Source organism: Polypterus senegalus, chromosome 15, assembly GCF_016835505.1.
Source record: "Polypterus senegalus isolate Bchr_013 chromosome 15, ASM1683550v1, whole genome shotgun sequence".
Classification (NCBI taxonomy): Eukaryota; Metazoa; Chordata; class Cladistia; order Polypteriformes; family Polypteridae; genus Polypterus; species Polypterus senegalus.
In genome coordinates, this window is record NC_053168.1 from 106,300,632 (window position 1) to 106,313,967 (window position 13,336).

Consider the following 13,336-nt stretch of genomic DNA (forward strand, 5'->3'; position numbering starts at 1 on the left):
ATGCCTAAGTAAATATGAAATACAAACAACAGAAAGCCCCCCACCAAACTGATGTTTACAGCTCAAAAAAAAATGTTACTCACCTCCACCAGGCCAGGAAATTCTGTACCCAGCACTTTCTGCTCGCTTTGCTATCTGTAAATAATGAAGACTCAATTACTCCGAAGGTGGCCAAGGCACGGGATTGTCATTTTGCTTCTATTATGCAGATATAATGATACTATTTTAATAGAACAGCAGCTTAAGAGCAACATTCAGATTTATTTTTCTTCTTGGTACAAGAATTGGTGAATAAGGAAGAACAAGCACAAAAACAGATGTGTGGATAATAAATAGTTGGGAATCACTAGACAAGCATTTCTAAAAACAGCAGGGTCTTCTGTTTTCCAGTTAGGATACAGGTTTGAGGGCAAGAAAAATAATTTAGGTATGTAAAAGTGTGCCTCTGCGATGACCTGTAATCATAGGGCTGTATGAAAATGCACATAATAAATTACCTCAACAGGAGTGACTTCATTAAGAAGCAATTTTAGGAATGTTCTACTTTTGCATTTAAAGTGTAGACATTTGTCTCCGTTTTTGCCTTTCGTCCATACTACCCTGGCATTTTCAACCGACAAAAACTATAATTTGAAAATGCTCTCCACAGCAACAGACTTTTGGGAAAATCTCTATATACAGTGGTGCTTGAAAGTTTGTGAACCCTTTAGAATTCTCTATATTTCTGCATAAATATGACCTAAAACATCATCAGATTTTCACTCAAGTCCTAAAAGTAGATAAAGAGAAACCAGTTAAACAAATGAGACAAAAATATTATACTTGGTCATTTATTTATTGAGGAAAATGATTGAATATTACATATTTGTGAGTGGCAAAAGTATGTGAACCTTTGCTTTCAGTATCTGGTGTGACCCCCCTTTGCAGCAATAACTGCAACTAAACGTTTCCGGTAACTTTTGAACATTCCTGCGCACCGGCTTGGAGGAATTTTAGCCCATTCCTCCATACAGAACAGCTTCAACTCTGGGATGTTGGTGGGTTTCCTCACATGAACTGCTCGCTTCAGGTCCTTCCACAACATTTCGATTGGATTAAGGTCAGGACTTTGACTTGGCCATTCCAAAACATTAACTTTATTCTTCTTTAACCATTCTTTGGTAGAACGACTTGTGTGCTTAGGGTCATTGTCTTGCTTCATGACCCACCTTCTCCTGAGATTCAGTTCATGGACAGATGTCCTGACATTTTCCTTTAGAATTCTCTGATATAATTCAGAATTCATTGTTCCATCAATGAAGGCAAGCCGTCCTGGCCCGGATGCAGCAAAACAGGCCCAAACCATGATGCTACCACCACCATCTTTCACAGATGGGATAAGGTTTTTATGCTGGAATGCAGTGTTTTCCTTTCTCCAAACATAATGCTTTTCATTTAAACCAAAATTTAAAAATTCTAAAGGGTTCACAAACTTTCAAGCACCACTGTAAATATAAATACAAATAAAATGCATTTTACAAATCCAGCACAGCATTTCAATGTGGACAAATGAATAGAACAATTTCTGGAAATGCAGACTGCATCTTAGCTCTGGTTGGTTCGTACTTATTGCATAACACTTCCTTGATTGGATCCTGCATTGTACTACACATGAAACGATGGCTGATGATGCTGAAATTAGGGCTGACTCAGAAAGTGTGACAAGAGAGCGTTTTTATTAAAAAAAACCTGTTTACTGAGAATTGCGTTGGGCTGGCGCCCTGCCCAGGGTTTGTTTCCTGCCTTGTGCCCTGTGTTGGCTGGGACTGGCTCCAGCAGACCCCCATGACCCTGTAGTTAGGATATAGTGGGTTGGATAACGGATGGATGGATGTTTTCTGAAAATGGCGGAATGCGGGTATAGCCTAAAAGAATGGCTGAGAACCGTAAAAAAAATATATCGTTACATTTACGGTAAAGTACTGGCAGCTGGGTTGCCAGAATTTTACCGTAATAAATAAGGGGAAAGAATTTTTAGGTCTGTGGTATAACTTTGTAGTAAATAACTTTTTTCTTTACAACACATTCCAACAGAAGGGAAAGTTTAACCATAACCATAAATCCATGCACTGTAATAAATATGCCAATCAATAAACCATTAGAAAGTATTGTCAAGGTCAAAACCCAGTACATAATTTGCATCAGTAAAGTAACAACAACCAATAGCAAACATGTAGTAATTATACACATTGAAAACAATTCAATGTTTAAGGAAGTTATGTCACATTGTCTGCTTTTGTGATGTATGGTGTCCTACAGGTGTGTTGGCTTATTGAATACAACCCACCATAAATCAGCTTCCATAACCTCAAAAACCTTTAGCATGCAGGGAAAAATAAGTCTACTAAGTTTAAGTTTTTTTCCCCAACTCTTCAAAGGTCTGTGGTTCATCAGAACAATATGGTAAAAGGGGACGTGTCCTTATGCAAATATCGTAACTTCGGTGTTACTGAAACAGCGCTTCACCGTTTTACATTTTACAGTGGTTTACCTTCGATTTTAAGTTTTACAATGTGAAATTAATAGTGATTTTTTCAGTGTAGCTGTAATGTTATCAGTAAACAGTATGTAGCATATTTTGAAGGTAGAAACATATCGATTTTACAGAAGTTGGCTGTAAAAAATAATGAAATGTATTGTTTAAGATATACAGGTAATGTTCAGTATAACATAAGATAATGTTCCTTTTTTCAGAAAAGGTATTTTACTTTCACCATTTACAGTATTTTTACTGTTAAATGTACTGACATTTTTTAAAGTGTACACTTACTACATTTGGCATGATGTCACATTTAATCCTTTAAAAGAATCTGGAAATCATCTTAAATGTTTGCAAGCTTGTAGCCAAAGGCAAGGCATTGCATAGCTTAGTATACTGGGAATCTCTAAATATGATAAAAGTTAAAGGTCACCAACCTACATTCGTTCATCCACCTTCCAAACCCACTTATCTATTGCCTGGCTACAGAGTACACCTACATTTGTCTCATACTTAAATGTTATGCCTATGTCTAATGATAACCTGCCACTGGGATGTTGCTAATAAAATCCACATTTAGTGCTAGTGAGAAACTGTTACTCTTTTTCAATAAGAAAGACCTGTAAGTGGTTAATGTAGAAGTCAAAATCCAGATTGTTGACTTTACTTACCAGCCCCTCTTTCTGCTCAGGAGGACATCCATCAAAGATAAAGACAGGCTTGATACCATTCTCCAGGAAGTGAAGAGTGCGATAGAAAATGCCAAGCAGGGGGCTAGAAATGCAGATAAACACAACAGTTTAAGGAAAATACATAACACTGCAAGACATTCGTTCTTTTATTATACTGATCAACTTGAAACGGCACTGAAAAACAGATTATGTAATGTTGTCCATGTGCAAAACTATTGGTTGTGTTCCACTGAACAACAATCAAGCACAAACACTCCTTACGCGATTTTTGGTTGATTCTTGTGTCACGGTCATCAGTAAAGAGAAACATTAAAGGCACACACCAGAACAAGAGGGGCTGCTAATGGTGCAGTGATGTAAAGATCCAGCATCCTGGGATCAAATTGTATGTATGTTTCTTGTCTGTGAGATTTGGCACACTTACCCAATGCCTGTGTGACTACTTCCTCTGGTTTTACTTGCACGTTAGAGTAATAGAGATTGTGAGTTGGACCTGTGCAAGTGTGACTGTGTGTTCATGAGTGGACCCTGTGAAGGCCTGGCATTCTGTTTAAGACTAGGTCCTGCCTTGGCTCTGTATGCTTCAATTGACCGTGAACTGGATTAGGCAGCATAGTGAATGCCATCATCACAAGATATATTGTAATTTTATCTGCTCTGACAAATAAGTAATTATACTCATTAAACTTTAAAAAAAACAGTAGTACAAGTAGAAGCAAAACTGAAGTAGTCAGAATAAATAGGAGGAAACTGGAAAAAAAATACTATATGTTTAAACACACTGTGAAAACACACAAAAAAAACAAAACAGCTGAAACAGGAACAGCCAAGTAAAGCACTGGACAATCCATTTCAGAGTTACTGCAAGAAGCTCATTATTTGAGACCAAGTGTGAAGAGGCTGGTTTAGACATTTGGTGAAGATCTCAATACAGGTGAAGGCACAGGTATTAAAGAAATCACACTCGCTCTGGTTACATAAACTGACTGCACACTCATTCTGCTTGTTACACAATGCGAAAATCTTGCACGCTCATGGTTATGTTTAACAATAACATCTCTGATATATGGCCACACTTTAATCATTGTTTAACTGTAAGATGCTATGATACCCTAAAATTATTATTTAATCAGATTTTAACACAAAATTAATTTTTGGTGATCATTAAATTTAATATTTTGTCATATGTATAATGACTTTCAATGACAAAGAATGCTGCCAATTATAAGTCACTAATGACCAGTGCAACAACAAATATAGACATTTTATATTATGACATAAAAATCTCGCACCATTTTTAACTTTCCCAGAAGTACAGTACAAGAGAGGCAACAGTTATGCACAAGTCTGTTAGTTTGTTATTCTAGTAAAGTAAAAGACTGTCCAATGGAGCTTCACATATTCTGTGTTTTCACTAGGAAGGACTCACTCCTTCTCACACAAATCACTGAGGTGCGGCTTGGAGTAAAGCTTTACCCGATGTACGTATCACAATGGTCCAATGCCAGGGGAATCCTAATGAAGGAACTCCCAACAAGCAACACAGCCCAGAGATTCAGTACACTTACCACCCTTTAGAGATACACAGTTCAAAATTAATTTATTTGTAAAATACATAAACATACAATTAAAACAAATACTAGATATTACAACTACAGAATAGCAAAAAAAAAAAGAACACAAATAAACAATATTTCACAAACAGGTACACTTTGTGCAGTTCTTAACTCTCCTGTTTATTTCTCCTTTGTAAATTTAAATTTCTAAGCATTAAATTCCCAACAGAGTTTTTTATTTCCTTTTATTGTATTCTATTTGTAATTACAGTACAGCACACTGGGTCTGTAAGTACAACTGTGTTTGATAAGAATAAACTGATTTAAAGTGATTCATATTATCTTTACTCGGAAAGATAATTGAAAGTTTTATATTCTATAAGTGAGTGCCATCTTCTGATACTTGAAATTGTCACTGCATTCTGAAAAATGTTGTGACCTTTATTTACTTAAAAGAAAAAAAAAGGTACAAATATATTTTTATTTTTTTACCAGTTTACTACGTGCATCAACAGTTCTGAACTTGCAATTTATTACTGTAAGGGAAAAGTAATAGTTTCAGTACACGGCTACATCAGGCTGAGTGTGAGAAAACAATTTAAATCCATAACAATTGTGCTAAAGTGAAGGGCTTTATAGACTTAACAATGGCTATTGTACTCTTGCCCATATCTGTGTAATCAGATGATCTCATGCAGTTTTTAAATGATGGTTTTATTATTTAGGGAGAAAAAATCCAAACCTTTGTGTTAAAAATAAGCTAGAAAGAAGGCACCAACAAATCCCACCTGAGTGGTGTCCCATTGCGATTTTGGAGATCTGGACAGGCCTTACGAAACTGGCAGAGCACGATGGAGGCATCAAAGGCAATCTTCTTTTCTGTTAAGAGTTAAACACAATAAATACATAAAATGTAAATCTCAATAACCTACAGTATATGCTGTTTTATATATATATATATATATATATATATAAATATATAAGTATGGGCCAAAATTCCTCCAAGCACATAAATCTATATATATATATATATATATATATATACACACACACACACCCCCCAACTCCCGCTGTACTACCCATCTAAAAAGAGGTGAAATCTAACACTTGCAGTGCACCATGCAAGGCACAGGTCTGTTGCATGTCATTTGGTATGGGATTCGTAAAAGCAGTGGTATGATGCCCAACTATTGGAATGACAAAAACATAGCAACCAGCCAGGCATATAAACATTTCTTTTTATTACGGTGGAAAAATATATTTTATATATACACACATACATACATACATACACACACACACACACTTTGAGAATGCAACTTTAAAGCATACAGTGCTGAATGCTGGTACCTGGTAGCCCAAGTTTAAGAAAATGAATGTGGATGTTGTCATAAATGTTAAAGACACTTTCTGAGTTGTATTTATAAAACAAATGTATACCTCTCAATTAGAATGTACAACCAGTTGTGGGATAACAAATCACACTTAGTTATAGCTGATAAGCAAACATACATTTTTTTTTGCAAGTAATACTCAAAACAGTCGTGTTGGGGGAATTTGGAAAAGAATTAAAACACAGAAGGTTGCAAACATATTTCATTGTTTTGTGACAGCTAAAATACTGATGTCTGGCAATGTGCAGCTCCTCTTGTTTTCATATCCTTCCTATAATGTTCTTAATTCACTACCACATAAACATAATGCTGAAATACAATGTGCAGACAACACATGATCATTCATTTAAGCAATAAGCAATTTTAAAAAGACAATGCTAGAGTACAACAATAAACAGAAAGATTCCAGTTGTCTAGCTGTTAATTTATTTATTTCCCAAACCTGATTAATCTAATTTCTTGGTCGCAGAGAGCAGTTACCTTTCCCCACCGCACTGGCAGGACCTTTGCCTATCACTGTGCATGACGATTCACACATCCACACAGACTCATCCATCACTCTAAATTAGCTCCATCCAATTTAGTTAAGAAGACTGGTAGAACTATCTTCACAAAATCAGGTGGAGGTCTGGAGCCAAAACACCACCCTCTGCTTGCAGAACACAACAAAAAATAAAATTCACACATATTGTTTCAGCTTCGAGACAAAAATCAAAATAACATGCGTTTCTTTGGGATATTGGAGGAAAACCAGAATAGTTTCTAATTTAATACATAAACAACAAACTAAAACATATGGATTGTATAATAATGAAAAGCACATGTAAATACTTCTGCAAAAAGCATTAACAAATGTTTAAAATGGATTTTAATATACAGATTTGCCATTTCATAAATTGTGACAAATACAAAAAGAAAAGAATATCATCTCTCTATTATAAAAAAAAAATCCTGGAAAGGAAAAGCAGGGCGACGAGACGTGATCTTCTCGGAAGACACTTAAAAGACCCGTGAGACACAAACAATATCAAATAAGAGCACAGCCTCAGTCATGTAAAGGCACGTAGCACACACAGATCCTGTGCTCTCAGCACATATAAAGCGTATAAGGACAATACGTTCTAGATGAAACGTCAACAACTAAGCAAAGAAGAAAGAGCAGCGTGGAGAAAAGAGACCCAAAAGCGTTGGAGAGAAAAAAAGGCAGATAAGAGATTATGAAAGCAGTGGAATTTTAAAGGCTTAAACAAACGATGGCGCAATACACATGCACAGAAAGGTACAGAATATGATAATATTGTAGTATCCCACCCAGGTTGAAACCATTTTTATTTTAAGTGACTGTTAGGTCAGATTGAGGGAGGGCAGAGTACAGCACAGAAGACTGATAGTGGGGTATTGATTGATGCGGTAAGGGGTGGGTGAGACCCGGGGGATGAGGGGTTGGAGAGGGTGCTAGAAAGTTGTATTTGGGGTTACGAAGTCGGCGATTGTTCAAGTAAAACTTTTGTGACACTTTATTACGTCAGTCTCTACAGTATCAAAAAAGATTGTAAAGATTGCATTAGCGCAAACAAAAGGAAATTAATCATCAGGACCAGGTGTCATTGAAAAAATAGCAGGACAAAGCGAGGTCAGAAATAAAAGGCAAAGAGCAGAAAACAAAGTCTTTTCGCCTTCGCATCATTCAATGCACAAAACGTAGATTTTCACAATAATGGACCATAAGCTATGAGAATCTGTGGTCCTGCAACAGTTAAAGCAACGACAAGTTTAATTTCAAAGAAAACACAATTCGGTCAGGTGTATATTTATGATCACGGAGAAGTGATGCAAATTTTAACAGGTTACAAGAAAGGTAATGTACCTGTATATATTCCGCGAATAACATTAGACACCAAAGGAGATCTTGATAATGCCATTTGTATTAAAATATTTACAGTTTGCCATGAGAATAGCTTTTGCTATGACAATTAACAAATCACAGGGACAAACATTACAAAAAGTTGGATTATTTATTAGAGAAACAAAAAATATTCACTCACGGGCAGTTATACAATGCGTTGTCACAATGTGTCTCCAAAAACGGAATCAAAATTCAATGCGATCTTGTAGAAAAGATCATTCCAAATATTGTTTTTAATGAAGCTTTAAAGTAAAAGTGCAAATAATGAAATTGAAACAATTCCAAAAAAAAAAAAAAAACTTTTTAAAATTGTATAACCAATTAACCAAACACAGGGGTTGGCGAGCGAAGCGAGCAGTGGGCAGAGCCCCCCAGTTTTAAATAAAATAGTAAACAAATGATTCGTTTTCCAGTGTGGCGTTTCCAGGCGCAGTGCTCAGTACGAATGGACATGCGGCAGAGATTTAAACATCAATTTCAGCACAACTGTGTCTTCTGCAGCAAAGCACCAGCTAGCACAGCCCGCATTTATATACAGGCTTCACAGTGGCTTTCAAAATGTAAACATTGTAGATATTACTTTTATTTGTAAAGTTTCGGCCATTATAGCACTATTTTGGGGGTGCCATGGAAGATTTAGGACCGCCTTTGATGAAACTTTACTACACTGATACATTCAGCTCGCAATACTGCCAGGATCAAAAAACTGAAGACTGAAACCACACGAGCCAGGGTTTGCAACTACTCAAAACACGCAATCACAAATCTAGAATCTGTAATGGGACTTGTTCATATTGTAAATACCAAAAGGAATGCAGAAATGAACATAGAATAGGACACTTTTCTAAATTTTGAAATGTAAGTTCACATTTTCATACACAATGCAAGTACTCCTGTGTAGATAAAACGTTTCAAGAGATCACAAAAACAGAAGCAGATGGTTGTTAAAAGCACATTAAAAACAGAAGGAATTACACGATCGACACAGCATTGTGATATGGGTGTTGGTGCTCTGGGGTCCTGGGTTGCAGTCCTGGCCTCTGTGTGGGATTTGCATGTTCTCTCACCCAGCGTTGGTTCATGCCATGCACTTTATGCTACTTGGATTAGTTCTGACCCCCAGTATTTTGAAAAGAATTACATGGGTCCAGTAACTGATGAATGTCAGGCGCAGTTCATTATGGTTGCCAAGGTTGGGGGTATATTATTTAATGTACAGCAACCAATAAGTAGACAAAAATAGTTATGACAAACGTTTAGCAATGATAAATTACAGGTAGTCAGCATTCATACCATATGTTCAATATAACAAGCGTTGAGCTTGCAGCATTTTATTCACTCCTTTGTTTATTTGACTTACTATTCCTAATGTCACATGCAATGTCTGAACAGAATGTCTTAAGAATTTATTTGAAAAGAGAAAATACAGTAGTTTACCCTAATGATTGAGTATCTTCTGAGTGATGTGATGTGCTCAGTCTTCACTTAGATTTTGAGAAGTTCACGTTTCTAATTTTGTTGAATGGATATGTTTAAACAGCTTCTTAAGGCGGTTCAAGTATGTCTAGGACTCTTTGTGCAAAAAAGGCAACTAAAGATACATATTTGTAACATGTAATTATCTAACAAGAATTAAAAAAAAATCTGGTAAGAACTTTTCACTTAATATCAATCAGTAAAAAAATATGAGTGAGTGAACACTGAACTGAACGGGCGCATCTTTTACACACCATTGGCTCTACTGGAATTGATCCGTTTGCTTAAAACATCCTTTGCCTGTGTCGCTCTTAAAATCCAGCACAATTCCAATGAATTTTACATTCCTCGCACAAATCTTCACATACACATCATTACATCTGAGGGGAGCCTGACAAGGCAGGCATTACTGAAGACAGAAGTGGCACCACAACTGCTCGCCAAGCTAGACTGGTTCCACAGTTTGGCCTATTGCTGCCTACCACCAAAACCCATTTGATAAGTAAGCATTTCCTGTACTGTGTTCACTTTGAAAGTCACTTTATAACATGGTTGACTGCAGTCTTCTAGCTTCAGTGTACCAAATAAATGACGTGTTTTTTTCCACTTTCTCCAGCTAAAAGATGTGCTGATTCAGTCAGCTGTTCAGTTTCTCACATGTACTGGAAAGAAGGCAGTTAGCCAATCTGGAGCACAGTGCAGTCTTTCACAGTCTGGCCATTTTGGATCTCAAACAGTTGAGAAATATTTAATGGATTTGCCATCTCAATGAGACTTTCCTTCTTTCTTATGCTGATGTGGTCTCTCTTTACCATAAATCAGTGTACTCACTTTTGTCCCCAAAAGGTCACAAAGTACTGTTGCAGTTATTTAATGCAAATTCCAGCTGGCAACTTAATTAGCTACTTAAAAAGATGCTGCTTCTCTTTAGGTCTCCCCAAACCAAGCAATTGTGCAAAGATGTCTAAATGTTACAGTAATGGGCTACCTGTAAACTCCTTAAATTACTTTTTATTATTTAATGTTTTCCTCTAAATGGCTTACAGCATAAACAGTAGTGAATCTGTAATGCCTTATTCAAATACTCTTTAGTACAGACTTTTACATAAATGCAAATAACATGAAGATGCAACCTTTTTCCACTTTGTCATCTCAGTACAAAATAATCCAACTAAAATTATTAGTTTGAGTGAAATTAATAAAAATGTAACATAACAACATTCTCAAACTGGCTTAACTGGATTCCGCGTCAAGGAGGCCGGAGCTGTTCCCAGGAGCCCTAGGCAGCACATCAGTCCATCACAAGGCCCACTCGCACAACTGAGTCTTTGGGGGATATGGAGGAAAATCTGGAATAGTTGGAGGGAAACCCATAAAAACATGCGGTGAACATGCAACCTCACAAGACAACCTGGTGCAGGATCTGATCTGGATCTGTGTGGTGGCAGCTGGACCCACTAAAATATGTATTTAAAACTAAATTATGAATCAGTTTGGTGAAGTACAAATGATGATATACACACAAATGGCTAAGATATAAAAGGCATTTGAATAAATCAACAAAACACAACTAGAGACAGAACCACATTCCAAAAAGTCTGCTAATGTCAAGGCCTTGTTCAATCTGTCCTTCAAATAAAATTAGGTGTATTAGACTGACATATTTGGACTAATAGAGAAGTTTTGCTCAATAGATGCAAATTAAATCAATTAGCTGGTTGGTTGTAGGTTCCTGACCTATGCTTATTTATGTTTAATTGTTAATTGCTAAAAAAAAGGAAGGGTTTTGAATCATTACTTGTACATCCAAGTATGTTAAATATGAGCCAAAACTATGTTCCATTAGTGGCATTAAAGTGTTTCTTTACAAATAATTGGCAACAATGAAAACATTTAGTTTGCTATGGACCTCCAGGATCACAGTCTGCCAGCCCTGTGGTGTATCACACTGGTGCTTGGCACGACATTGCAAACTTCTTTTTTTCACATTCTAAACCCAGTTACAATGAAACAGAACCCTCCAGTGTCCTAGGTGTACCAGCCAAAGACCAAATAGGACAGGAAACAGCCGCTCATCCAGGGCAGGTTCAGATGTTGCAATGGGGCTTCATATCAACACAAACACATGGGATACACTTTCATTTTATTTATGCACACCTGTTGCCAGCTGTTTTACAGGGCACCTTCACCTGTCACAGACATGTCCTGAATCCACTCCACTGCTGTCCTGGATGTATGCTTTGGGTCACTGCCATGCTGAAAAGTGAATCACTGCAAGCTCTCGGGAGCAGGGCTACTTCAGAGCCTCTCTATATTTGGCTGCATTCATCCTTCCCTCAATTCTGACCAGTCTCCCTGTCCCTGAGAAGCACTCCATAGTATGATGCTGCCACCACCATGTTTCACTATAGGGATGCAATTAGGCAGGTGATGAGCACTGCCTGGTCTTTGCCAGATATAGTGCTTGACATTTTGTCCATAAAGTTACATTTTTGCCTCATCAGACTAGAAAATATTCATCTTCATGCTCTTAGAGTCCACTAAATGCTGCAATATGCCTTTTACTCAAGAGACCCTTCTTTCCAGCCACCCTACCAAAAACACCTGATTGATGGAGTGCTGCTGAGATGGACTTTTGAAGCTCTGTTAAAGTGACCATTGGGTTCTTGGTCACCACCCTGACCAAGGCCCTTCATGACGAGTTACTCAGCTTGGTCAAACAGCCAATTGTAAGAAGTGGTTCCAAGCTTTGTTGATTTCACAGACCAGTGTGCTCATGGGAAATTGCCCTGATCAATGTCTCACCACAATTATATCACAGAGGTCTACAGAGAGTTCCTCTGCTGGTTTTTGTCCTGACATGCAATATAATTTGTGGGACCTCAAGTACACAGATGCCCGCCTTTCTAAACGATGTCTAGTCAATTCAGTTTGCCACTGATGGATTCCAATCAAGTTCTAGACTCATCCCGAGGATGACCAAAGCAAACAGGATACGCCTGACTATAATCTGGAGTACCATAAAGGGTCAGAATACTTAACATTGAGTTTTAATAAATTTTCAAACCTTACTAAAAATATATTTTCACTTTGTCACTGTGGGTTATTGAGTGCAGACTGATGGGCAAAAATGTGTCCATTTACAATTACACCCACAACACAAGAAAACACGGAGAAAGAGGTTTGAATATTTTCTGAACCCACTGTAAACTGTAACAATATATTTTTAATTTTTTACAAAATGTTTAAGGTTAATACGACTGCATTTTAAATTACTCATTTATACAATTACATATTCTGCCAGCTGAAGTATCCTCAGCCGAAATAACCAACTCAGAATCATTTAGAGAACAAAAAGTCATACAGTACTTGCTCTAGTTATACTTAATGATCTATAATGCCTTTTTTAAAACACACTATCACAAGTGCACACTGCTGAACACACAGCAGCCAGTGATGCTGTAGCTTTGAGAATATGTCTACAACTCAGCAACGCTCTGAATCAAACTTTATGCACAAGCCCTTGTCCTCTATAACAGATCACAAATGTTGACAACCACTACTCTTGTATCTCATTTCTTCAGACACTACCAAATTCCAGTTAGGAACCTTAATCACAATGGAATAATGAAATGCACCTTGGGCCTTTTTGCTGAAATCTTCTCTAATGTGCAACCCAACCCCAAGCAGCCGACATTCACAAAATATAATTCATGATGGACTGCTTAGATTATGCCATGCCCCATTAAAATCACATTAAAACATTGTCAGGACTACGCAAATTGATCCTGAAG

At 37.1% G+C, this 13,336-nt stretch overlaps 1 protein-coding gene across 1 annotated transcript in view; it reads right to left on the reverse strand.

The window, feature by feature from the left end:
- zgc:110269 (probable flap endonuclease 1 homolog) overlaps positions 1-13,336 on the reverse strand; it is a 40,759-nt gene that overhangs the window by 25,557 nt on the left and 1,866 nt on the right. The window contains exons 2-4 of the mRNA XM_039736225.1: positions 5,555-5,645; positions 3,190-3,292; positions 84-135 (exon numbers count right to left, since the gene is read on the reverse strand). Coding sequence (XP_039592159.1) covers positions 84-135; positions 3,190-3,292; positions 5,555-5,645 — 246 coding nt within the window. The remainder of the gene's footprint in view (positions 1-83; positions 136-3,189; positions 3,293-5,554; positions 5,646-13,336) is intronic.